Raw genomic sequence first — 27,767 nt, 5'->3', positions numbered from 1 at the left:
GAAACTTATTAAATGATCATCCTAATCTGTTATTTTTGGTTAAAATTTTCTTTTTTAATCACCACTATTTTTCATCCTTAGTGTGTTTTTTCCATTACCATTTAGTTCCCTTCTAATCTGTTTTGTGAATTAAATTTTTTTAGGTTTTTTTTAGTATGCTCTTAAAACACTAAAACTGCTAATATTCTAGAGGAAACGTAAAAAAGATTCCTTTCCCCGGATACTTCTGATTTTTGTTACTATTGATCTCAGGTTCACATAGCTTTTTCTTGCATTTATAATTTCTTTGCAATATAAAACTCTCATCTTTCTTCCTTTTCTCTGCTCATCAGTTTTAAATGCTAGAGTGTGGTTATATACTTGTTCTGTTTTGCCTAAGATAATGAATATGAAAGATTTATTTCTAAATTCTTTCTGGTCTCTTTAGATAGTAGGGGTTATTTTTGTTTCCGTTCATTGAATGCTGGCCATTCAAGGAAGTGTTCATTGAGCACTTGCTTTATGTCTGTATCATTGCATTTGATCATTACAAAACCTAACGAGGTAGGAATTATCATTTTATACACAAGAAAACTAAGTATAAAGATATTAAGTAATGTGTGAACTGTCATGGCTAATAAATAGTGAAATTCAGATCAAAGCCCAAATCTGATCACCTCTAATTCATTTTGAAATACCCTCTTTGAATCTTTTCTTGTTAGAGTACTGTCACAGAAACGTCAGCATTTTTGAAGGATAACAAATCTTCCAGAGCCACCATTAATGTTTTAATAGCTTATTAAATTTTAGTGCCAACAGTAGATAAACAACAGCTAGTCCTCCTCTATTTCCTTTGAGGCCAAACTGAGAATCAGGAGATAAAAGGATATGCCTGTGTGGTTAGACTCCAGGTTCCATTCCCTGTTCCAGCCAAGACCACTCTACCTGATGCGCTAGGCCAGACTTCATCTCCTAGAACATTCTCGGGTGATAGAAATGTCCTGTAACTGCATGGCCCAATACAGTAGTCATTAGCCACATGTGACTGTTGAATGTGTGAAATATGGCTAGTGTGACTGAGGAACTAAATATTTTATTTCATTTTACTTAATTTAAATTTAAGTAGCACATACAGCTAGTGGTTGCTGTATTGGACAGTGCAGTGCTAGGTCAGAGTTTCTCAAACTTCCGCATGCATCAGAATCATGTTAAAATGCAGGTTGCTAAGCCGCGCCTCCAGAGTTTCTGATTTAGAAGAGTTGGGTCAGAGCCTGAGAATTTGCATTTTTAACAAGTTTCCAGGTGATGCTGATGTTCAGTGTGATCCAGGGACCACACTTGGAGAAGGACTATTCTTGGCTATGTTGGATTTTTCTAAAATTTAACAATTACCAGCTGATTCCATTGGGAAAGAGTAGAAGTTACTTCATGGTTTACCTGAATTACATGCAGTGAAATCATTTTTTTAAATACTTATACCACAACTATATAGTGCTCAGAAGAACAGGCTACAGTACCTTGATGTTATCATTCTATACATTCTGTAGCTGAAGACCAACCCTGTTTTCCTTACCTTTTAAGCAAGTCAGACTTGAAGCTTAGTTGGTTCTTTATTGGTCAAAGTATTAGAAATAGCTCACAGCTCACCCTAAGATAGAGTCAGGTTGACCTGGACTCTTGGCTGCTATAAAAACATTTTCCATTCTGAGAATTGTTTTGGGAAATAGTTTTAGCTGTGAGAGAGCTCATGGCTAGGTTAAAATATACTAGTGCCCAGAGCCCTTAGAATCTTTTACTGTTTCCAGATCAAGCCTGGATGTGGCTATTTGGGGAGTTAGTTAGGGCTCAGGGATCTTGTGCCTTGGTTTGCCTGGGGTAGTCCATGTGCCTTGTGTCCTGATATAACGGATAATAGCATCCCCTGTGTTAAAATTATCAAAGAGAACAATTTAGTTTATCTAAGCAGATTTTATTTCACACTTCATGAAGGGGGCAGTCTGCACTCTCGAGAGTCCAGAAAACTGCAAAATAAGGGAAAAGGGCTACAGGCAGGAAACAGGGAAGAAGCACTTGGCTTAGGTTGATTGGCTTAGGTTGTGTATCTGACCTAATTTTGAAAGATAAAGGAACAAGGAGGTAACTATAGAACCCTGAGTTGTCTTGTTGGTTGGTGATTGGCTGACGGTTATATTCTGTTTCTGGTCAAGCACATGGATTTTATCTAAGTTTCAGTTTGCTGGTGTGGCACCGTCTTGGAACTAACAGTTTATTTCAACACTTGTCTCAAAATGATTTGGGATGATAAATTTTGGTTACCATCACAAAAGGGACAAGGAGGAACAGAAGAGAGTTCTACTTCCCATGTCAGAATAGCCAAGATACTAATTTATTTTCCTATGTGGCATCTTTTTTCTAATCCTCACCCAAGAATATGTTCTCATTGATTTTAGAGAGAGAGAAGGAAGGGTGGGGGGCTAGAGAGAGAGAGACGTTGACGTGAGAGAGAAGCATCAATCACTTGCCTCCTGTATGTGCCCCAACCTGGGACTGAATGCACAACCTAGGTGTGTGCCCTGATGGACAACCCAACCCATGGCCTTTGGTGTAGAGCTGAAGCTCCAACCAACTGAGCCACCCACCAGGGCCCTGTGTAGCATCTTTAATTTTGCTGGGATACTAGCCAAAGACATTTATTTCTTTTCTTGGGTGCTATTTTTTAACCTTGATAAGGTGGGTATATCTTTTCTTTCGGCATAAATGTTTTGTTCTTTTTCCAAAAATGACTTTACATATCTGGGCCTTAGGAAGTCATGGATTCTGCCCTCCAAGGTGGTGCATCCTTGTTCACCTTTTAATAATCATCTGTATTCACCTGTCACTATTTAGTTGATATGATGTATTCCAAAAATGTCTATAGAAAGTCAATTTTTTGTTTTCAACCCTAGATCTCTGTTCCCGTTCCTCTAGCCTGGTGGTCACCTTCTGGCTTCTGCTAGGCAATCTATTTCCTCTGCTGGCTGGATTCCTTCTGTGCGTATGGCACTAGGAATGGAAAAGAAAATTCTCAAGGCGTTCCTTTGTCTCATGTTCCTCTGAACAAAGCACAAAATCTGGGCAAGTGTAGGCCTACGCAGATGGAAGAAGTGGCATTCCTGACTTTGGCTTGCAAGTGTTGACCACAATGAGACCTCGAAGCAGAGCATTACGGCACTCACTCTCCATCAGCATCCCCACAGCCTCGGCTTGGAGAAGTGGAAGGAATTCCGAGTCATCAAGTCTCCTTATTTTTCAGGATACATAACCTTCCTGAAATTTTCTTTTGAAAATGGGATATTGGTGAAATTTTCAGAGTATATACCTCAGCATTCTCATTAACCTAAAATGATAGGAAAGTTCATCAATACTGCAATAATTTAAATAGCAAGATTATAAGTTGTTGATCCTGTCCCCAGAGGTATAAATTGTCTTTGACTTACAGAAAATAATTGAATTGAGGTTTGTACATCACTGTTGCACCTATTTTGAATTTAATGGCTGTACTTGGTACACTTAAATCATTATTCTCATTGTTCTAAAAGTTCTTTTTTAAAATTATGTTTTACTAAATCTTATGATTTAACTATACTTACCTTTTTAAAACTAGCTATGGGGTTCAGTTCACTACTGAATCATTATGTATTGGTAGCCCTCTTCCAGCTTTATCTCTTACTCATTGATCTTCATAGCTTAGTTTCCTGTGGTCTTCTCCATTTGTCTGAATAATGACTTGAAAAGCTGTCGAAGCAGAGAAAGAAAAGTGATGTGCCCTGTAGAAAACATTGAAGACATGCAAGCAGAAGAAAACATATATATACTTTTCAGATAATATTTATGACAATTATAATTCTACAAAAATAGAAAAGAAATTCTGGTGTAGACACAGATGCATTTGTCTTCACATGGGCTTAGGAATTGTTTCAGAAGAACTTCTGTCTGAAAATTATTTTATATATAAGAAGAAAAATAAGTCAAAACAAGATCGTCTGAATTGTTTCCCAATAGCAAAGTGTGGGTTTGGTGTACAGCCTATCCACTAGCATCCCCTTTCCCACGTAACAGATGGATTAATTCTCAGAAGTTGGAAGGTAGCCTTTGCTTTCAAAAGAGGTGGTGTCCTGTACCTCCTGCTCTGGACACTTGTGTCACCATGTAGATTCTGGCCCACAGAAGCACTTCTGCTCTGGATCTCACCAGCCCCACTTTACTGATTAAATTCTTTAATGATGAATGATGCCCAGTTTTTCTCTAAAGCTAGTAAGTCCTGTGGCATTATAAACACAGCCCTTGGACAAGCATTCATTCATTCATTGCTTAGCCCTTTAATTCAGCGTGTAGTTACCGAGCACTCCATTTATGAAGTTGTGCAAACAAGGGAGTAGCATAATTACTAAGGAATTTTAAATTATGGAAAGTAATTTCCAGCTGACTGGCACTGGGGCCAAACAGCAACCCCAGTATAAAGGAAAGTTGCCTGTTTTAATGCATACATTTTAAATATGTGTTTAAGCATGCAGTTTTGAATTTAAGGTATTTGTCAGTGCGAAAAGCTGGGGGTCTGTAGCATATCCACCTTCAGCTAAAGGGAAGCTAAGGGTAGAAGGGGGTGGGTCAGTGCTCTGTTCCCTGCCCATGTCCTGTGTACCTTAGATCAAGCAAGGTCTGAGAAGAGTATAGAGTATATTTTTAAAGAAAATTATAGAAATCTAAACTTGTATGCCTATTGTAATTATGAATCATCCTGCAAAGTTGTGTAAAGAATTTCACCAAAAATACTGTGGATTAAGAATACATTTGAAATTTACAATGATAGGTTTGATTATATTTTTGACTGTTGTGCAGTAATGCCATTTAGGTAGTATTGTTTCTGAGCATGGTGCTTTTTATACTTGAAATATATTTTTACTTTATTTTTTATTGATACAATGATATTTGCACTAATGACTTTCTGGAGAAAATATTATAGATGACATTTTTTCTATATATATTTATTAAGCTTGGAATCTGGTAGCCCAGTGTTTTTTCTGCACAAATACGAAACTTGATAAAGTATATGTTAACAAATCTTGAATTTCTGAGGGTAACTAAATGTGCTGGTGTCTTCCTTTGTCTTCAAGTCTTAAAATGATTGCTTATCACTGATTTTCATAGTTTACTCAGTGAAGACTTATGAGAAATTATAAGAGGCGCATTTTAGTCACTTAGACTAGGACAGTATTCTAAAAAAAGTCTTAAAATCTGAGATTTTAATGCAGAAATAGTGGGCTAGAGTTCAGTTTTGAATTGAAAATGAAAAATGGCATAAGTGTCAGTATTCTGTGGCAGGTTACGCCCTTCGTGCTAGCAAAACCAGTTCACTGAGAAGGAGACGGGGCAGCCATGGTCGAAGGGAGGCGGGGTAGGGACGGGGGGTGGGGAGTAGCTGGTTTGGGAGCAGTAGATTAGTCCCTTTCTGACTCAGAAAGTGTCAAGTGCTTATAAAAACTGACTACCTCAGTTTTCAGTTCAGACTTAGGTTTATTTTGATAGTGTTAAGGTCCCAATTGTATCAAGTGACTTTGTCTCTCAGGTTTTCAAGAACAGAATTTGTCGGAAGGAAGCAAAAGCCATGTCAGTAGACTTGAGCTGACAGCTTTGAAGAAACTGGCAAGCAGTTAGGAGGTCCCCGTGTAAATCCCTTCAATATTCTCCTGAAAAACGTCCTTTTCCTTTACTTACTTCTTAAGGATAGTTATTTTTATTAAGACCAAATAGACATTCTAAAAATGTTATAAATTATGCTTAAAATTAGTTTCAGTCTAATAAGTTGGCTTATATTTTATCAATACTTGAAGATGAAACATAAATTAAGTTTAAATAGTTTTAGGAAGATATATAAATAAGTATACTAGAGTATTCTATAAAATTCAGCATCGATATTCTCTTTAATATCAGAAGACTCACTGGTTAAAACCATCTGTAAAATGACCAGATGCTTTGTCAGACTCTTTCCAGCTCTGCTGTTCTGTGACTGCACTCATCCAGAATCGCTAGGTCACTGCGGGCTCCAGCCCACCCATTCTTGGAGTGTGCTGGCTTGCACGTCAGGGTCATCACAGTGTTGTGTGCTTCATGCCTTAGCAGTGTCCATGCCCTTGGGAGCTGAATGGAGAGAGAGGAGCCTGGCTCTCAGGGCCTTTGAGCAGTCATGGCAGGCGGAGGCAGACTTCTGTCACAGCCCCACGGGCCTGTTTTATAATGGGCTCCAGCCATTTGTGCCGGGTCCTCACCGCCCAGGAGGACTCACATTTTAATAAAGTCTGTGCTGCTCGTTCTGAAGAAAGAACTTACCTGAAGGATGACTCTGTGTGTGTGTGTGTGTGTGTGTGTGTGTGTGTGTGTGTGTAAGAGATACATTTAGTGAGGGTTGGATAAAGAGTGGTTAATTATTATTGTCTTTTATGTTTACATTTTAATAGTAAAATAGAAGATTTAAAAGCTAATCTTTATTTATGGTATGGAACATTAAGTGTAATATATTCCTTGGGAAAAGACAACTTAATAAAAATGAAAACTAAACCTGCATCTTGTCTTTACTTATTTAAAAACATGGATGAGGAACACAAACAGCCATGCATTCTGTTGGGGGAAGATGAGGTGTTCGTTACAAAGCATAATTCAGTTTTTATTTTAACTGGAGGAAAATTGTTGTACTTAAAGAATGAAGGTAGATGTTAGATAAAGCTGCAGAGTAGCCTTCCTCAGATAGTTAAGCAGAAAAGACAACCGACTAAAACAATTTAGGGCAGCCACCTCTGGCTGAAGATTATTCCAGTCCCTTCACTTGTGTGCTGTGGATCAGGAGTTACATTGCACGACCAGCCTGGTGCATTCAAGTTCCACACTCCATGTGGCAGCAGCAAGTAGATTGTGTCTGTAGTCCTAGAGGGTGACTCTTCCTCAGAACCTGAAAGTAGTTTGCGAGCGTGACCTGGGACCTGACTTCACCATGTGCACTAACAGCCATTGTGCGCTGTGGCACGGAGCCGAGCACTTTGTGAAACTAACTGAACGTAGCCTGTGTGACCAGACCGCTGAGCTGAAATATTTGCGGGAAATTTTAGTAATACGTTTAGAGTTTTTTGAGGTTTAAATATTTCATGATAAGTAGCTAAAACTATATACAACACATACGTTCAAGTGCCTGAGTAAATCCAATATTATTTGCCCATTGTACTGAGGATAAATCTCATACATTACTTGTTTATACTTTTAGTATGTTCATAGACTACACCTTATTTAGTAGGCGTTAATATGTAAGCTGGTCTTTTGTCCACAACCTCTCTAGATTTGCTGACATGGAGGGGTTTATTTAAATCAGTTTTGTTAGTGTTCATTCTTTAGTGTTGCAAGTACATAGGACATATTTGGAGGTAGTTGTCCAAATATATGTGATCTGATAATGTAGTAGTAGACCAATACCATCCCCACCGTGTATGTGTAGATATGTTTTTTCTGCCTATAGACATTAGTGTACCTTAGCTCCAGGGCCACTTTAACTCTTAATGCTGACAGTCCATTTTTTCAGTTCCAGCAGAAACAGTCACTTGGCAACTTTCTGTCATTGTTCCATTTGAAAACACTCAAATCACAAAAGTAGGTTTCCAGTTGTTCATATGGAAAAAGACATGCAGGTTATGATTATTACAATAGTTATATCAACTCAAAAGAATGTTGCATGCAACTGTAAACCTATTTTTGCCCCCCCCTGTATAACTACCTGGCTTCCTCCCTCCTCACACTGGTGTCCCCTGCTGACATTTCAGGAGGGCTGCAGGTTGATTGGAAGAGCTTTCACATGTGCTGACACACAGGCGTTCACGCGTGTATACAGTAAAGGTCTTGTTTTGCTGTATCTGGCTGAGGTTATGAAAATTGAATGTAGACAAAAGATGCAGAAGCAGGGTAGTTGCTAATAGCAACAGAAGCAGAAAGATGGGCCGTGATTAGCAGAACCTAATTTATGTCCAGAATCCTAGCTGCAGGGTAATTACAGAAATGTAGTTTTAAGCTTCACTCTACCAGACATAAGGATGGAGGTGTGGAGGCTGAGTGAGCTGCTCCACAGTATTTATCATAATCTATGTTGCAAATACTTTTTATAAGAGTCATTTATTGTAAGTTTCACATTTTCAATAATTTCCTATCTAGTTTTTGTCTTTAGTATTATGCTTAAAAGACCTTCTTTACCCCTATTATATACTTTTTCCACTTTAAAAGTGTAGGGAACTGGTTTGTTTGAATTTGGCGATAGTGACTCAGCCCTGTATCAAAAGCCAACAGGAGCGAGGTGCTGGGCAAGAGCCAGACCCTCAAACTGGTTTTCCCCTGGGAATCAGGCCTAGAAAACGCATCCAGACTGTTACGGCTTGCTCTTGCTAAAACTCCCTCACCCTGGTCTGCAACAGTAGATGTTTATTGCCTATCTTCAAGGTAATTTCCAAAGCCTGTGTGAATTTTCCCAAGGACGGAGCTAATCAGCTTGCCACCTTTCCCTTCTGCATTTGTTATTTTCGTTGCCTTGATTTTACCTAAAATGTAGACAATAACATTCTATGTAATAGATTATAAATCCTTCCCTGATGTAGGACTCGAGAAAAACAATAAAAGGCTGTTCAGGCGACGGTCAGGGCGCTCTCCCCTGAGAGAAGCGGCCGTAGTACTGTCATCTTGAGAGTACTGTACCGTCTCTTTCCCCTGCAGGACTGCTGTCGTCTGCATTTGTTCTGTCTTCAGCCACAACATGCAGACTCTGCTGGCCGGAGTCTGCCACATAAAAGTTTGTTAAAATTTTTTTCTCTGGAAAATATTGAACACAAAAAATTGAAATCATTCATAGCTCTACCACTCTTTAAAGAAGTAAAAGTGCTTCCACTTCCTCTGGCCCCTCCATTTCCATATCCCTAAAGGTGACCTAGAGGGTTTCAGCTTGGTACATATCCTTTCAGACTTTACTGTATACACTACCCATACCTTCAGTATCCTGCATGTTTGCTCACAGGTTCAGCACAGTCATGCTTCCAGGTCAATAAACTTAGATTTGCCTCACAGACTGTAGTGACTTCATGATACTTTATTGTGCGTATGGCATCATTGGTTTAGCCACTCCCTACCGATGGACAATTTATGTTATTTCCAGTATAATTATTCATCTATATTTTATTCTTGTTATTTTAATTTTTTATTCTATTCTTTAATACAGCAGGAATTAATTTTGATGTTTGGCCTAAGGTATTGAACTTTTTTTTTCAGGATTGATTGAAGTAATGTATGTAAAACAGCTAGCACAGTGTCTGGCATGTAATAGCTGTTATCTTCACTATTGTGTTCTCCCCATGATGAGGAAGAGGATGGTAGTGGTGATGGTTTTCACTTTCTTACCATTCATTGTAAGGGAGACATGCAAGAAGAAAAACAACATGAATAATAAAGCATACAATAAAAAATCACACACGTGCACACGACACATTCACCCTCGATTTGGGGATTTTGTTCCCTGTCGTGCACTGTTAAGTAAGATACAGGATGAGTATGAGGCATTATCAAACATTCCCAGAGCACACAGTCTAGATGACAAGATTAATATTCCTCTTCCCCAGGGCTCCAGATGCACCATTGTTCTCCTTTGTCACTCAGCCCCACTGGGACAGCTTCCTAGGGACTTCGTGCTTTGCTTTCCTAACCTTTACATATTTGTACTTTTCTTAACTCTGTGCAGTTTTTCTCTGGGTTTTGCTTTTCTCTTGATGCATTCTGATCTGTGTGGGTACACCTTCTCTTCTGATGTCCTCCCTCACCCCTGCCCCCTACCTATTCCAATTCCTGTCTTCTCTCATCCTTCCTTCCTGCAGGTCTCTTTGTGGGACTTTATTTTACCCAAGTAAGCTTACATAAGCTTTTCCCTTCTACTGTTTTCTCCCTTATTCTTTGTTGATTCTTATTTAACCAAACAATCCCTTAATGTAGTTCCATGTAGAAGTCTAGTGCCCAAACTTGGTACCTATAGCTTATTCTTTCTCCTACATCTGATTTCCTGCCTTTCCCAGGCTGGTTCTTCATCCCCTCTCTGTCTCTCTTTTTCTTTATCTCTCTCACACACACATCATTCTTATTCTTTCCTGCTTAAATCCCCACATACATTTTTTATCTTTCTCAAAAAATGAAAGCATTTAAAGATACATATTTTATGTATTACATTTTTAATTTTTAAATTTAGACCTTTAAATTTCCATAATTTAAAATTTATATTTATTTCCAAAAGGGTTTTATACCTTGAATCCAAAAGTAATTATCATCTTATTATTTTAATCTAACATTATGGTTATAAGTATTTTTCTGTTATTAGCAATCATGAGGATTCTCTTTTTTTTGTCTTTCATTTCTTTTTAAATTTAATAAAGGTTTTCAATTACAGTTGACACTCAGTACTTTATTAGTTTAAGGTACACAGTGTAGTGTTTAGACATTTACATAATTTACAAAGTGATTCCCCTGATAACTGGTACACACAAGGCATCACAGTTATTAAAATATTACTGACTATATTCCTTATACTATACTTAACATGCCTATAACTTTTTTCTTCTAAAAAATTACATTTATTGGGGTGACATTGCTCAATTAGGTCATAGAGGTTTCAAGAGTGTGTTTCTGTGGTGCTAGATCTGTGTGTTCCACAGTGTGTCCACCACCTAAAGTCAAGCCGTGTTCCGTCACCACGTGTTAGGCCCCTCCACACACACTCCTCCCTCCCCTTCCCTGGGGCAACCACCACATTGCTGTGTGCCTCCATGCGTTTCAGTTTTATATCCTACATAGGAGTAAACTCATATGGCTGTTAGCTTTTTCTGACTGATTTATTTACCTTAGCATAATATTATCAAGGTCCACCCAGGTTGTCACAAATGGCCCTATTTCATCTTTTCTTATGGCTGAGCAGTACTCCATTGTACATATGCACCACATCTTCTGTATCCATCTTCTGTCGAAGAACTCTTTGGTTGTATCTATGTCTTCCCTACCATGAATAATGTTGCATTGAATATAAGGGTGCACATATCTTTGCAAACACATGTTTTTGAGCTTTTTGGGTAGATACCCAGGAGAGAGATTACTGGGTCACATGGTAGTAACTCTGTTCTTAATTTTTTTAGAAACTGTCAGAGTGTTTTCCACAGTGGCTGTACCAGTCTACATTCCCACCAGCAGTGAATGAGGCTTTCTCCCATAATCTGTACAGCACTTGTTATCACTTGTCTTGTTGATAATAGCCATCTCATGGTAGTTTTTAAAAAGACTTTATTTACTTATTTTTAGAGAGAGGAGAAAGGAAGGAGAGAAATATTGATGTGTGTGAGAGAAACAATCATTTGCCTCTCACACACCCCCAACCAGAGACCTGGCCCACAACCCAAGCATGTGCCTTGACCAGGAATCAAACCAGTGACCTTTTGGTTTGCAGGGTGACACCCAATCCACTGAGCCACACGTCAGGACTAAGAAGTTGTTGTTGTTGTTGTTTTAATTTAATTCATGTTCAAGTACAGTTTTCTGTCTTGTATTCCCAGCCCTGCCCCACCCAGTGCTCCCCACCTCCCTCCCATTTCCACCCCCTACCTTAGTTATTGTCCATGTGTCCTTTATACTTGTTCATGTGAGGACTCAGAAGTTTTGATTTGGAGAAAAGCGCTGGCCCGAGAGCCCGCGGCCGGGCCACCTAGGTGAGCGTGCCGAGGCGGCGGCAGCGCAGGCTTCCAGGACTTCTGCCAAGATGGAGGCATAGGTGGAAACACTGTGCCTTCTCCCACAACCAAGTTTCAATACAACAAAAGTTTTGGAGAACTAAGACACACCCACAGACCAGAAAATGGAATTATACGGAAGTCCCACAGCTAAGAACCATTCAACGGGGACGGTAAGAGAGGCGGAGCCAGCAGCAGAGCTGGGTCGGGCAGGACAGATCCCCCGACCTAGGCGCGCAGGCAGCCCAGAACAAGTCAGGGTGCGGGGCAGACTGACCAAGGTCGCACATTCGTGCGCAGTGAGACGGACCACGCAGGCCCCAGGGGGCAAACCCAGTGGTGGAGGGCTGACAGCGGTGGCACACTCGCGTGCCGAGGAGCGGGGCACATGGCCCTGGTGATGGTGGTGGCTGCGGTGCCTGTGGGGGTCGCGGCAGCAGGCGGCAGAGGGAAGCCATTGTCCCTCTTTGACCCTGCCCCCACATACAATGTCACAACCCAGCGACTTAGTTGCCCTCCCCTGGTGAAAACCTAGGGCTCCGATAGTGCTACTTAACAGGCACGAACAGCCCAAAAGATGGTGCAAGAAGAACTCAAAGTCCCAGAACCAATAACTCTAAGCAACCAACAGATTGCCAGCCTCTCAGAAGCCCAATTTAAGACACTATTTATCAGGATGCTCACAGAATTGGTAGATTACAGTCACAAATTAGAGGAACATATGAAGGCTAAACTAATTGAAATGAAGGGAGATGTACAGGAAACCAATAGCGATGGAAAGGAAACTGGGACTCAAATCAATGGAATGGACCAGAAGGAAGAACGAAACATCCGACCAGAAAGAAATGAAGAAATGAGAATTCAAAACAATGAGGAGAGGCTTAGGAACCTCCAGGACATCTTTAAACATTCCAACATCCGGATTATAGGGGTACCAGAAGGGGGAAAGAAACAGCCACGAGTGGAAAACGTATTTGAACAAATAATAAAGGAGAACTTCCCCAGTCTGGCAAAGGAAATAGACTTCCAGGAAATCCAGGAAGCTCAGACAGTCCCAAAGAAGTTGGACCCAAGAAGAAACACAGCAAGGCACATCATAATTACATTAGCCAAGACCAAAATGAAGGAGAGAATCCTAGAAGCAGCAAGGGATAAGGGGACAGTCACCTACAAAGGAGTACCCATCAGACTGTCAGTGGATTTCTCAAAAGAGACCTTACAGGCAAGAAGGGGCTGGAAAGAAGTATTCCAAGTCATGAAATCCAAAGACCTACAGCCAAGATTGCTTTATCCAGCAAAACTTTCATTTAGAATGGAAGGACAGATAAAGTGCTTCTCAGATAAGGTCAAGTTCAAGGAGTTCATCATCACCACGCCCTTATTATATGAAATGCTAAAGGGACTTATATAAGAAAGAGATGATGAAAAATATGAACAGTGAAAGGACAGCAAACACACAGTTGTTAACAACCACACCTAAAACAAAAGCAAACCAAGAGGACAGATAGGAGTGAGACCATAGAAATGAAGAACACATGGAGGGTTAGAAACAGGGGGGTGGGAGGAGGAGAAGGGGGGAGAAGGCACAGAAAATAACATAGACGGTATGTAGAAAATAGATAGGGGGAGGGCGAGAATAGTGGGGGAAATACAGAATCTAAAGAAATTGAAACACGTGGTTATAAACTAAGGGGGGGAGAATAGTGGGGGAGGGAGGGTGCGGGTAGAGGGGAATGAAGGGGGGGAATAGAACAACTGTAATGGTATAATCAATAAAATATATTTTTTAAAAAAAGTTGTTTTGATTTGCATCTCCCTAATAGCTAGTGAGGTTGCACGTCTTTCCAAACATCTTCTCTCCATATATCTGTTCATTGTTTGTATGTCTTCTTGGTAGAGGTTTATGTTGCATCCACCAACCGAGAGAACAAATGTTGGAGACTTTCAGAGTTTCAAAGATGTTACTTTATTGGCCAAGTTTAACCTGCGCAGGGGCAAACTCTCAAAGTGTCCAAAGACACAGTGCCTGCAAGGGCTGCAAACAAGAGTTGCGCACAGCGCTTACAGCCAAGTCCTTATATAGGGGCAAGGAAGCAAGCGTTGCATAGAAGCAGATGTGGCGGTTAGCTGTTGGCTCACAGAGCCCGTGCACGGGAACAGGGTGGGGTCTGACTCAACTTAAAGGAAAATTCTGAAACTAAACAGATGGCAATCAACTTACAGGATGTTTGCTAGGGAAGCAGGCTCCTTGGGGCTGAGACTATTTTTCTTGTTCCCAACATTCCCCCGTTTTCTTTGGGGGTATGTCAAACCCTTGACTTTTCTTTATTTGGGATGATCAGGGGTCCTAGGACGGGGGCTAGGAAGGAGAAAAGAGTGTCCTGCCACTAGAAGGATGCTCCTGTCCTGGCCCTGGGCCATAGTCTGTCTTTAAGTCTATTTATGCATCATAAGTTTTCCTCAACTAAGCCACTTTCATTAACAAAATAGCAACACTCTTCTCCTAGGAATATACAGGTCCCCCCTGTTTTTGGATTCAGAGCATTAATGAGGTTTCTTTCCTTATCAGTTTTCTTTTCTTGTGATTAACTATTAGGAGGGGTTCTGAGATTCCTTTTTCCTTCTGGAATCATATAAAGGACAGTGGACGGAGATCTCATCTTCTTATAACTACTTCAGGCTGGACATGGACGTCGTCCTACCTACCCTTGGGTCAGGGGTACCCTGAAAGAGGAGGAGGTGGGTGCAGCACAGAGGGAGTCCTTCCTGCAAGGGGAAGGACCTTACAGGGTCCTGGTCAGTTGGCTGTCACCAGGAAGTCGCAGGCTTGGTGTCCAAAGGCTGGCATTACTGGACTATTGGCCTTCTGGTCAGGTCATATTGTGGAGGTGATAGATTAAGCAGGCCATAGGCATACAGCCTATGTAAACAGAAGAACACACAGGTTAATTCACACAATAATCCCCAAACCAGTTGCTGTGCCTGTGAGACTGTCTTTTGGGATGACATTCCATTGTAAGGTCCTTCCTGAAATGACATTTAACAGTAGCAATTTGACAGGTCCTTTGCACCTGTAAACTGTACATCTTTGGTGACATTACAAACCAGGTTTCAACTCTTAAATGAAAATAAGACAGTTTTAAGACAGTTAGCTGCGCCATTCTGATATCCAATACTGAGCGTAGTGATTTTCCTAGAACTATAATTTTTCTCCTTAAGATCACCCTCACTGTTATTACAGGGACTACTTTGGGTCCCACTTTTGATTTTGACTGTTCATTTGCATAAACACACCAAGAGCAGCCTGGATCACTTATGATCTTCAAGTCTGCTTTGCTGGAACTCACACAGGGAACCTTCAGATTGACTTCTCAGTCCACCCCTTGGAGCACAGAAGCAGAGCCACACATCCACCATCTGGCTTCGCCTGTACCAGTCATTTCACTCAAATCCTTGATCCTCCATTGTGCCTACAGGTTCCTTTTTAGCCATCTTTCAGGAAGGCAACCTTTGTTCCTTCCCCGGAAAGACTGGCATGAATTGCACAACAAACCAATGTACCAGGCTTTTCTCGGGGGCTTTTGCTAGCTTCACAGGTCAATCCTAGTTCCTCTGAGCTCTCTGGTAACGACCAGAACCCATACATGCCTCCTTCAGGTGTGATATTCCAGTCAAAGTCTTGGTTAACAAAACCACTATTAATGACTGGTCTTATTGGTTTTATGCAAAGAAACCATATGTTATCATTCATTCCTTCTGAATGCCAAATTCTGGAGGGATCAGGTAGGGAGAAAAACACAAAGCTTCAAGGAAAATCTTTCTCCTTCTAATACCCATCAAGATGCATCTCCATGCCTTATACCTTCTATTACTAATACTACATAATTTATTTCCAAAATTTTCACATTTCCATTTATTTTTATAACTTCCCACAGACTTTCTACAATATTTATAAATCTTCTATAGCCTTTTTACCTATCCAGATTTATCCATAATTCTCTTTTAATCCCTGTTCCTTTCCCACACTGGGAAGGACTGTACTTAAACTCAGTATCTGGCAGCTAAAAGTCCCTAGATTTGTAGGGACATTTTTTCACCTTTCTGAAGCTTGGACCTTGCAAACACCCTATAAATCAGATGGTCAGCCTTGGACCTCAGTTCATGACCTTCAAAACTAGAGCCATTCCTATCAGAACCAGTTACACAGAGAATCTGACTGCTGCAGGGTCCACACAGCAGCAGCACACAGCTAAGCAGGTTTACAGAAGCAAGAAAGCAGGGCTACTGATAGGGTAATGTTCTTTTGTTCTTACTTCTTAGTTACTTAGTTGTTTACGCCTCCTTATTTTAGTGGCTCAGCAAACTGACCCAGTCTCTCTGACTTGTCTGGGCTTGTCTAAACAGGTCTCTTGCTACATCTCCCCCTTTATCTATTCTGAGGATGGGAGGAGGTCTCCTGAAGACTTAGGGGCATTCCTAATTCTAAGCAGTGCCAGTGGCAGCAGATCTGTCCAAGGTCATCCAGTCTCCTTCTCAGTGGATGATTTTAGATCTCTGGCCAGGGCCTCTCCGAGGGGAGTGGGAATTTCTGAAGCTCTGTGGCAGTCTGGTCTGGGTCTAAGCCAGCTAGGCTGAAGACTGTAGGCACCTGTAACTCTGGTCTTTGTTGCCTGCCAGTGGGCTTTTTCTCTTCCCTTTCAGATACAGATACAGAACAAAATCCAAAACACAGAGTTCCGAAATAACACACAGGCATTCTCTTGCACCAGTGTGTCCACTGGTGCCTCACAGAGACATGCTCCTCCAGGCCCAGTCTCATGGCAGAGACATGCTGCTTTGCCTCAGGCTGAAGCACTCGTCAGCCCCAATTGACCCTTCCTGGGTCCCAAGTGGCAAAGGCATTTTCCCCAACTGGCTACAGGAGACCTTTCCTAGATCTTACAATACAGGTTTCTGATCAGAAATAGAACCACATGTGAGAAATTTGCTCTTTTCCCATGAAACCAGAAAACAAGTAGTTGAGGGTTCCTTTACTCCAGGTTTAAAACTTTCACATCCTTTATACATATTTTTACTTATCTTTCATTGTTTTACTCTTGGTTCCTCTGCCTCGGGATCGAGGGGTGTATATACCCTATATGCTTCCACAAGCCCCTCCAGGAATGCTGCTGGGGATTCTTCTCTGCCTTGGATGACTTCACTGACCTTACTAAAGTTGGTAGGCTTTCCCGCAGCTGCCCCGAGCCCCCCCAGCAGAGCCCAGCGACACTGGAGGAGCGCATCCCTTCCCCCGGTAGCACCAGGATCCCAGGCCAGGGGCCGAGAAGGGAGATCAGCCCTTGGGGTTTCTCAGAGAACGGAGGACTCCGATGTTTCCAATTACATAAGTCACCAGTGGAAAAGTGCACATAAACCAGGCGGGGAGGCGCCCACGGAGGAGCGTCCAGTGCCAGCTGTGCTTCCTGGAGAGGCAAAATGGCAGCGCCTCCAGTCCCTCCAGCAAGGGGGGGGTGTCACTCTTGCTCCATAGGTTTTTCACCTGCGGAGCTACAAGCACAGTCACTCTTACAAACACACAGACAAACATTCAAACAAATAACACAGTTCCACGAACACAGGGACCATCAGACGCGCCCGGCACACAAACTGAGACTAAACGCAGCGCGGCGCAGGGGAAGGGAAACCTAACGTGACCGATCACAATCCAAATTACCAAAACCAAATTCCAGAGGGCCGTGTCCCACCTCTGAAAGTTGCTGGGTAGGTCACAGATGGCGTCCCACCTACCACCTCAGGATTATTTGCTCTAGAGCATCAAAACCAAAAGGGGATCCCCACCAAATACTTATTAAGCCCGGGCTACTGTTCGGTCTCCGATCCAAAGTTCCGCTGAGGGAAAATCTCGCTGGGGCCTCCAAATGTTGCATCCACCAACCGCGAGAACAAATGTTGGAGACTTTCAGGATTTCAAAGATGTTACTTTATTGGCCAAGTTTAACCTGCGCAGGGGCGAACTCTCAAAGTGTCCAAAGACACAGTGCCCGCAGGGGCTGCAAACAAGAGTTGCGCACAGCGCTTACAGCTAAGTCCTTATATAGAGGCAAGCAAGCAAGCAAGTGTTACACAGAAGCAGATGTGGCGGTTAGCTATTGGCTTACAGAGCCCGCTCGCGGGAACAGGGTGGGGTCTGTCTCAACTGAAAGGAAAATTTTGAAACTAAACAGATGGCAATCAACTTACAGGATGTTTGCTAGGGACGCCGGCTCCTTGGGGCTGAGACTCTTTTTCTTGTTCCCAACAGTTTACAATCGAATGGTTGGTTTGGTGTTGAGTTTTGTAAGTTCTTCATATATTTTGGATATCAAGCCTTTGTCAAAGCTGTTGTTTGCAAGTATTATCTCCCATTCAGTTGGTTGCCTCTTTGTTTTGTTGTTGGTTCATTTTATTGTGCAGAAGCTTTTTAGTTTAATATAATCCCATTTATTTATTTTTACCTTCCCTTGCCTTTGGCATAAAATTCATAAAATGTTCTTCGCAACCAAGGTACATAAGTTTAGTACCTATGGTGTCTTCTATGTAATGTATTGTTTCAGATGTTATATTTAAGTTTTTCATATACTTTGAATTAATTTTTGTACATGGGGAAAAGCTGTAATCCAGTTTCATTCTTTATTTTAATATATTGTATTGACAGTTGTCCTATTTTCCCCCTTCATTCCCCTCCACCTTGAACACCCCTCCCCCACCCTTTCCCCTTTAGTTTATGACCACGTATATCAAGTTCTTTAGATTCTATATTTCCCCTACTATTCTTGCCCTCCTCCCATCTATTTTTTACCTACCATCTATGCTACTTATTTTCTGTATCTTCTCCCCCCTTCTCCTCCTCTCACTCCCCTGTTGCTAACCCTCCATGTGATCTCCCTTTCTATGTTTCCACTCCTGATCTAGCTGTCTTCTTAGTTCGCTTTTGTTTTAGCTATGGTTGTTAATAACTGTGAGTTTGGTGTCCTTTCACTATTCATCTTTTTTATCTTCTTTTTCTTAGATAAGTCCCTTTAAGGTTTCATATAATAAGGGCTTGGTGATGATAAACTCTTTGAATTTGAACTTATCTGAGAAGTACTTTATCTGCCCTTCCATTCTAAATGAAAGCTTTGCTGGCTGGAGCAATCTTAAATGTAGGTCTTTGGATTTCATGACTTGGAATATGTCTTTCCAGCTCCTTCTTGCCTGCAAGGTCTCTTTTGAGAAATCTGCTGACAGTCTGGTGGGAAGTCCTTTGTAGGTGACTATCCCCTTATCCCTTGCCGCTTCTAGGATTCTCTCCTTCATTTTAATCTTGGCCAGTGTAATTATGATGTGCCTTGGTGTGTTCCTTCTTGGGTCCAACTTCTTTGGGACTCTCTGAGCTTCCTGGATTTCCTGGAAGTCTATGTCCTTTGCCAGATTGGAGAAGTTCTCCTTTATTATTTGTTCAAATAAGTTTTCCACTTGTTGCTGTTCCTCTTCCCCTTCTGGTATCCCTATAATTCGGATGTTGTAATGTTTAAAGATGTCCTGGAGGCTCCTAAGACTCTCCTCATTTTTTTGAATTCTTCTTTCTTCATTCTTTTCTGTTTGGTCATTTTTTTCTTCCTTCTGGTCCACTCCCTTGATTTGAGTCCCAGTTTCCTTTCCATCACTATTGGTTTCCTGTGCATTTCCTTTCATTTCAATTAGTTTAGCCTTCATTTATTCCTCTAATTTGTCACTAAAATCAACCAGCTCTGTGAGCATCCTGATCACCAGTATTTTGAACTGTGCATCTGATAGTTTGGCTACCTCTTAGTTGCTTAGAATTATTGGATCTGGGGCTTTGAGTTGTTCTTGAGCCATAATGTTATGGTCTGTTTGCGCCTGTTATGTATGAGCGGCGGAGCCTTAAGTGTTCACCAGGGCAGGGTGACCCAGTTGCTGGGTTGTGATGCTGTATGTGGGGGAGGGGTCAGAGAGGGGCAATGGCTGTCCCCTCTGTTGCTTCCCACAAGCCTCTGAGTCCTGCACGGTCTGTCTCACTTCTCGCTCTTTTGCCTGGTTTATCTGCATGCGAATGTGTGACCATGGTCAGCCTGCTGCCTTACACCCTCACTGGGTCTACCTGTTGCCACCCCATGCCTGGGATCTCCCAACCACCACCTGCGAGCCTGGGTCAGTCTGGTCGATTTTTTCTGTGCAGCCCCGCTCTGCCAGCTCCACTCCCTTACTGGTCTGGCTGAACGGTTCATTGTTGTCAGACTTCCGTACAGTTCAATTTTCTGTGTTTTGGTTGCATTTTTATTACTAAAACTTTGTTGTCTTTAAACTTGGTGTGTGAGGAGGCACAGTGTTTCCACCTATGCCTCCATCTTGGCCTCAAGTCTCCAGTTTCATTCTTTTGCACAAGACTTTCCCATTTTCCCAGTGCCATTTATTGAGGAGGCTCTCTTTTCTCTATTGTGTGTTTCTGGCTCTTTTGCTGAAAATGATTTACCCATATACATGTGATTTTATATTTGGGCTCTCATTTCACCCTGTAACTGCTTTGTAATTATCAATTTGTACTACTTAATGCCTTTACCTTTTTCAACCATCCCCCCAGTACCCCTCCCATCTGGCAACCATCAGTTTGTTCTCTGTATCTATGCGTTTGTATCGGCTTTGTTTGTTTGTTTGTGTAGATTGCACATATAAGTAAAATAATATGGCATTTGTCTTTGTCTCTCTGACTTACTTCACTTAGCATAATATTCTCTAGGTCTATCCATGCTGTTGCAAAAGGTAAGATCTTTTTTATGACCAATTAGTATTCCATTGTGCAAATTTACCACAACTTTTTATCCACTCATCTACAATGGACACTTGGGCTACTTTCAAATCTTGGCTATTGTAAAGAACACTATAATGAACATAGGAGTGTGTGTATACACATATATCCTTTCAAATTAGTATTTCAGGTTTCTTTGGCTAAATACCCAGAAGTGAGACTGGGTTATATGGAAGTTATATATTTTTTATTTTTAAGAAACCTGCATACTGTTTTTTAAAGGATTTTATTTATTTATTTTTAGAGGGGAATGGAAGGAGAGAGGAAAAAGGAAGGAAAGAAACATCAATGTGTTGTTGTCTGTCACACACCCCCTACTGGGGACCTGGCCTCCAACCCAGACATGTGTCTTGACTGGAAATTGAACCTCAACCCTTTGGTTTGCAGGCTCGAGCTCAATCTGCTAAGCCACATCAATCAGGGCTTTTTTTTAATGCATACTGTTTGTAACAGTGGCTGTGAAACAGGAAAAGTCAGTGTTTGTGCTGCCTGTCACTACCAGAACCAATAAGTTAGAGACAAGGATTGAATTTTTATGGGTGCTTTATTCAGATGCCAGTATTCTGAGAAGAGAGTGCATTTTGTGAAGAGAGTGCACCTTACCCTCAAAAACCATCTTAACATTTCATCTGAGGCCAACCTTTTTATAAGGAGAAGAAAGTGTAGGTAAGGTGTTTGGGGAAAAAAGGTTAGTGGGATCAGAGTTGCACTAGTATTTCTTTATCTGTTGGTCAACAATTCTTTATCTGCATTTCCTGCCTGGAACATAATGGCTCAGATACTGTCTCTCTGATGTTTGTAGACCCCCTTGGGGCACAAAGGTTGAATTGCCTGCCCACCTCCTGGAATCCTGCATTCTAGTTCCTGGAATAACAGCTTTCCACGTGCATTAATCACTTAAGCCTATCAACTATGACAGAAGTTAAAATCTTTAACTCTTGAGGCTATCCCCACCAACACTACTTGAGTGTAGCCTTTTTTCTGCATGTTCACCAACACTTGTTATTTGATTTATTGATGATAGCCAGACTGACAGGTGTGAAGTGATACCTCATTGTGGTTTTGATTTGCCTCTCTCTGGTGATTAGTGACATTGAACATCTTTTCATATGACTATTGGCCATCTGCTTTCTTTAAAGAAGTATCTGTTCAGATCTTCTGTCCATTTTTAATAGGATTATTTGTCTCTTTGTTGTTAAGTTGTATGAGTTCTTTATAGATTTGGGGTAATAACTCCTTATGAGATGTATCATTGGTGAATATCTTCTTTCATTCAGTAGGTTGTCTTTCCATTTTATTAATGATTTCCTTTGCTGTGAAAAGCCTTTTTAGTTTGATGTAGTCCCATTTGTAATTTTTTCTTTTGTTTCCCTTGCCTGTGGAGACATAGCCAAAAACAAATACTACTAAGAGCAATGTCGGAAAGTCTACCTTTCTCTTCTTCTAGGGGTTTTATAGTTTCTGGTCTTATGGTTAAGCCTTTAACCCATTTTCAATTTATTATTGTATATGGTGTAAGAAAGTGGTCTAATTTCATTTTTTACATGTATCCAATTTCTCTAACACCATTTATTGAAGAGACTGTCTTTACTGCATTGTGTATGATTTATAAGGGTTCTTTTTAAAACATTTTTTCTTTTATTGATTCTAGAGAGAAGGGAAGGGAGGGAGAAAGAAAGGGGAAGAATTATCAATGTGATTGATGTGAGACAGAAACTGTAATGCAGGAGCTCCAATCTGGGGAGCTGCACTGCACTTGTGTTCATGATATTTTGAAAAAAACACCCAGAGGATCAGCAGATATGAGCATGCCATGGACATGCCATTTATTACTCACATTACAGGGGGCTGCACCAATGGTGGCAGATCAGTGCAAAAGAGACCTCACCCTACTTCCATCCTTGGTGCTATTTAATTGGGTTGTGGAGGGAGCGGCAACAGTGTGTGAAAATGCTACTGGGTTGTGATAAACATGGGCCTTGAGGAGGCTGAGACTCCAGATACAGACTGTTTTCCTCACTCCTTATGGTTGCTGGCCAGGCAGCCACCCATTCTCTGAAGTCATGGAGGGGCCATGTCCTGAGTTACACCACACTCCACCCCAATACTACTTTTCTACCTCACAATATTTGCATCAGTTCTTCTGCACATGGAGTCCCTGGGTGGTGAGAGCATTGGCACACTGCACCCATATGCGACAAATAAAATATAAGCTATACCCTAAGAGGAGGAGAATAAAGCAGAAGCCAAGAAGGCCAAGGAGGACTTCACTTTTGTTCTATGGGACCAGATAACCCCTAAGATTTTGACAGAGAAACCAGATCCTGCCTGCATAGGGTCTGGAGGTCTCTCCCTGCCTGATCTAAGGGAGACAAGAGAATGGGATCTGAGACTGGAACAGAGAGGCTGTGAGCTGATCCTGCCAAGTATGGATAGGCTGGAATCCCTGAAGCATCATCATCTTGATATAGAATGGTTATGCTCAATTCAACTATGTAGTACTGGCAAGTCCATTCAGCCAAGTTACTGAGTCCAGTTTCAGGAGCTGGTGATGCAGATGGGCTTCTGAAGTGAGCCTTATACTGTGTAAACAAGCAACCAGTTATGAGAATGGACAGAACCCAAAGGTTAATTAACACAGCAAATCATAAACCAGTTTCTGAGTCTGAAAGAATGTCAGATGAGAAGACTTCCAGATGCAAAGCCTTTGCTGGGATGAAATTAAGAAGTGAGAATCTGATAGATCCTCTTTATTTCTAGTTTAAATGTCTCTAGAAAGAAAACAAGAAAAATTCATGATCCAGTCTAGTTCATAGGTGAGAAATAACATTTTACAGGCTATTCACTGAATTAGAGTCTAATTTCCATAATTATATATTATACACTTGATAGAAACATAATTATTTCCTAAAATCATCCTCATTATATCAAAAAGCCAAATCAAGACCAGTTCATCTACTGCATTAAGTCCACTTTCAGTTTAGCCTGATTATTTGCATAAATATAACAGGAATAGCAATTGATCGTATATGCTTTCTTAAATCAACTTTGCTGAAAAGTTACAAGGAATTCCTAGGTTGAATTTCTTTTTTGAGAAAATATATTTTATTGGGGCACTTCCAGTCAAGATGGAGGCATAGGTATACACACCATGCCTCCTCACACAACCAAAAGAAGGACAACAACAATTTAAAAAGAAAAAAACAACCAGAACTGACAGAAAGTTGAGGGAGGAAGTGCTACAACCAAGGAGTTAAAGAGGACACACTCATCCAGACCACAAGAAGGGGTGGAGACAGGCAACCAGGTGGAGAGGACCTGCAGCAAGGTGGTGGCTGGTGGACCCAGGAAGGCAGCAGATTGTGGAGTGAGCAGTCCCACATTTGCACACAAATAAAACAGGAGAAACAACTGGGGAGCTGGATGGTCTGTGCAATCCCGGGCTCCAGTACAGGAAAATATTGCCACAAACTACTGATTGAGTACACCTGTGGGGGTTGAGGCGGCAGTGAGAGAAACTCCCAGCCTCACAGGAGAGTTCATTGGAGAGACCCACAGGATCCTAGAATGTGCACAAACCTACCCACATGAGAATCAGCAGCAGAAGGGCCCAATTTGCTTGTAGGAACTGGGGGAAGTGACTGAAAGCCAGCAGAGAATGGAGCAAGTGTCATTGTCCCTCTCAGGCTCCCCACATATAGCATCACAACCCAGCGACTTGGGTTGCCCCACCCAGGTGAATACCTAAGGCCCTTCCCCTCACTATGTAACAGGTGTGTCAAGACAAAAAAAATGGCCCAAATGAAAGAATAGATCAAAGTTCCAGAAAAAAATGCAATTAAGCAATGAAGAGATAGCCAACCTATCAGATGCACAGTTCAAAACACTGGTAATCAGGATGCTCACAGAATTGGTTGAATTCAGTTGCAAATAAGGTGAAAAAAAATGAAGCTATACCAAGTGAAATAAAGGAAAATGTACAGGGTACCAACACTGATGGGAAAGTAACTGGGACTCAAATCAATGGAGTGGACAAGAAGGGAGAAAGAAACAACCAAACAGAAAAGAATGAAGAAACAAGAATTCATAAAAATGAGGAGAGGATTAGGAACCTCCAGGACATCTTTAAACATTACAACATCTGAATTATAGTGGTACCAGAAGGGGAAGAGGAACAGCAACAAGTGGAAAACTTATTTGAACAAATAATTAAGAACTTCCCCAATCTGGCAAAGGCAATAGACTTCCAGGAATTCCAGGAAGCTCAGAGAGTCCCAAAGAAGTTGGACCCAAGAAGGAACACACCAAGGCACATCATAATTACATTAGCCAAGACTAAAATGAAGGAGAGAATCCTAGAAGCAGCAAGAGATAAGGGGACAGTCACCTACAAAGGACTTCCCATCAGACTGTCAGCGGATTTCTCAAAAGAGACCTTACAGGCAGAAAGGGGCTGTAAAGAAGTATTCCAAGTCATGAAATCCAAAGACCTACAGCCAAGATTGCCCTATCCAGCAAAGCTATCATTTAGAATGGAAGGGCAGATAAATTGCTTCTCAGACAAAGTCAAGTTAAAGGAGTTCATCATCACCAAGCCCTTGTTTTATGAAATGTTAAAGATATTTATCTAAGAAAAAGAAGATAAGAAACAGGTACAGTAAAATGACAGCAAACTCACAGTTATTAACAAGCACACCTGAAACAAAAACAAAAACAAATTAAATAAACAGCTAGAACAGGAACAGAACCACAGAAATGAAGATTATATGGAGAGTTAGTAACAAGGGAGTGAGAGGAGGAGAGAGGGGGAAAAGGTACAGAGAATAAGTAGGATAGAAGGTAGGTAGAAAATGGGGAGGGTAAGAATAGTATGGGAAATGTAGAAGCTAAAGAGCTTGTAAGTATGACACATGGAGATGAACTAAAGAGGGGGAATGTGGGTGAGAGAGGGTGTGCAGGGTGGAGGGGAGTGAAGGGGGGGAAATGGGACAACTGTAATAGCATAATCAATTATATTAAAAAATAAAATAAAATAAAGACCAAAAGTTAAACACATAAAAAGAGATGGAACATTTGCATTTTGCATATCTGTTTCACATGTAAATACCTGGTGCAGGATCTGACAATAGTGATATACAAGGTCTGTCTGAAAAATTTCAGCCATTATGAATATAACAGCAATGGTTTGCATGACATCGACTTAACCTGGCAGCCAAGGAGAGTCGACTGGAATACACATACGAGAACAATGACGACTTCACCGAACTAGCCTATGGGGGTGGTAGATTCTGTTGAGTGAGCATGTGTACTATGTGGCCATTGTATTCAAAATGACTGAGTAAAGAAATGAATCTGCAACTGATTTTGCAGTAAGCTTTGACATTCCTTCATGGAAACTATTTGGATGATTCAGAAGGCTGCAGTTATGGGCAACCAGTGATTGGAAGCTTCATCACAACAATGTGCCACTTAGCAAGAGGTACAGGGACTGGGGGCCCACTGAGGCTGGCTGTTACTTGTTTGAGGAGATTTAGGAAGTTATGAAGCCTGAACCAAGACCAGTCATTCATATAGAAAAGCAGCTTGGGTAGGCCTGTAATTTGGATGGGACAGAGTCTCTGAGGATCTCCATGGAGGGGCAGAGAGTGTTAGCCAGGTTGATGGAGGCTCAAGTATGGCACCCACCTCCTGGCTCTGTGTTCGAAGGGGAGGATTCAGAAAAGGGACAGTGGCCTCTGTCCACCTTTCTGTCTGAGAGAAAGCTGTCCCCAAGCTCTCACCTTGATGCCAGACACTTCAGTTCCCCCTGAATGTCACTGGTGCCTTTCAAGCTGCTTGTGATGGAGCTCAGAGGGAGGGAGTCTGAGTAAGTGTGTGTGTAGGTTCTTTAGGAGGAGCTCCTTGGGACTCCAGAAGTGTCTTCTACTGACTCAGTCTCTGCTGGGTTTTGCAACCAGAAGTTATGGGGACTTATCTTCCTGGTACTGGAATCCTGGGCTGGGGGGTCTGGTGTGGGGCTGGGACCCCTCTCTCCTGAGGTATCCCCCCCAACTTTTTATCCACCACATGTGTGTGTGTAGGACCAGCCCATTCCTTGTTTCCACTCTTCCTACCAGTCTGGATGGATTTTTTAAAAAATTCTTTAATTGTCAGACTTCCATTCAACTTGATTTCTGATGGTCCTGAGTGATGATTGTCCTGTAGTTTAGCTGTAATTTTGATGTGGCTGGGTGAGGATGCAAGCTGTGTTTACCTATGCTGCCATCTTGACCTGAAGTCCTCTCATAATCCAAGTATGAAGTCTTTATAATTTACGACATTATAATTCAAACACTGCCAATATGAAAATCAGTGTCATTTTCTGGGTTTCACAATAAAAAAGGTGTAAAAAGAGCCATGATGAAATATTTTGTTCTCATTATTAGACTATAAAATATATATTTTTAAAGATTTTATTTATTTATCTTTAGAGGGGAAGGGAAGGAGAGAGGGAGAGAAATATCAATGTATGGTTGCCTCTCGTGCGCTCCCTGCTTGGAACTGGCCTGCAACCCAGGCATGTGCCCTGACTGGGAATCGAACCCCGATTCTTTGGTTCACAGGCCCATGCTCAATCCACTGAGCTACACCAGCCAGGGCTGGACTATAAAATATTTTTTGAAGAGAGGTGCATACCAGTGTTAGAAGAAGGACATCAATAATACATAGTCTAAAATTAGAACAGAAGAAAGGAAAGACAGAAGGAAGTAGAACAACCAACCCTTCAGAGGGCACCATCAGTCTTCCACTCACTGTGAAGGTGAGGAATATGGACTTCCTTTCTTACATCCTCTGTGCCTCGTCAGCCTCCTTCTTCCTTACTTCCTCCTCTTACCTACTTTGGACTTCAAGGTCTCCCATCAGTCTACTCCATTGGGTCTCAAAGTGTGGTGCCTGGGCCAGTCACACTTACTAGAAATGCAAACCACTGGGTCATACTCTAGACCTACTGATTCAAAAGCTAGGGTAGGACCCTTCAATCTGTGTTCTAACAAACCAAGTGATGCTATTGCAAATGGAAGTTCGCAAATCACTGCCCTAAACTCTTATGGTTCCATCAATATCCACCTGATAAAGTTCCAAGTCTG

At 41.5% G+C, this 27,767-nt stretch overlaps 1 protein-coding gene across 2 annotated transcripts in view; it reads left to right on the top strand.

Annotated features, from left to right (window-relative positions):
* The window catches only part of LMLN (leishmanolysin like peptidase), a 74,860-nt gene extending 69,777 nt beyond the window's left edge, over nt 1-5,083 (top strand). For both annotated transcript variants that reach the window (XM_037033677.1, XM_037033676.1), the window contains one exon: nt 2,925-5,083. In XM_037033677.1, the coding sequence (XP_036889572.1) occupies nt 2,925-3,025 (101 nt within the window). In that variant the 3' untranslated portion in view covers nt 3,026-5,083. The remainder of the gene's footprint in view (nt 1-2,924) is intronic.
* Nucleotides 5,084-27,767: the final 22,684 nt, after the last annotated feature.

This window comes from Sturnira hondurensis, unplaced genomic scaffold (genome assembly GCF_014824575.4).
Source record: "Sturnira hondurensis isolate 20B ecotype Veracruz unplaced genomic scaffold, ASM1482457v3 Scaffold0021765, whole genome shotgun sequence".
NCBI classification, from domain to species: Eukaryota; Metazoa; Chordata; class Mammalia; order Chiroptera; family Phyllostomidae; genus Sturnira; species Sturnira hondurensis.
Note: the sequence above shows the minus strand (reverse complement) of the source record. Positions and strands in the feature narration are given on the sequence as shown.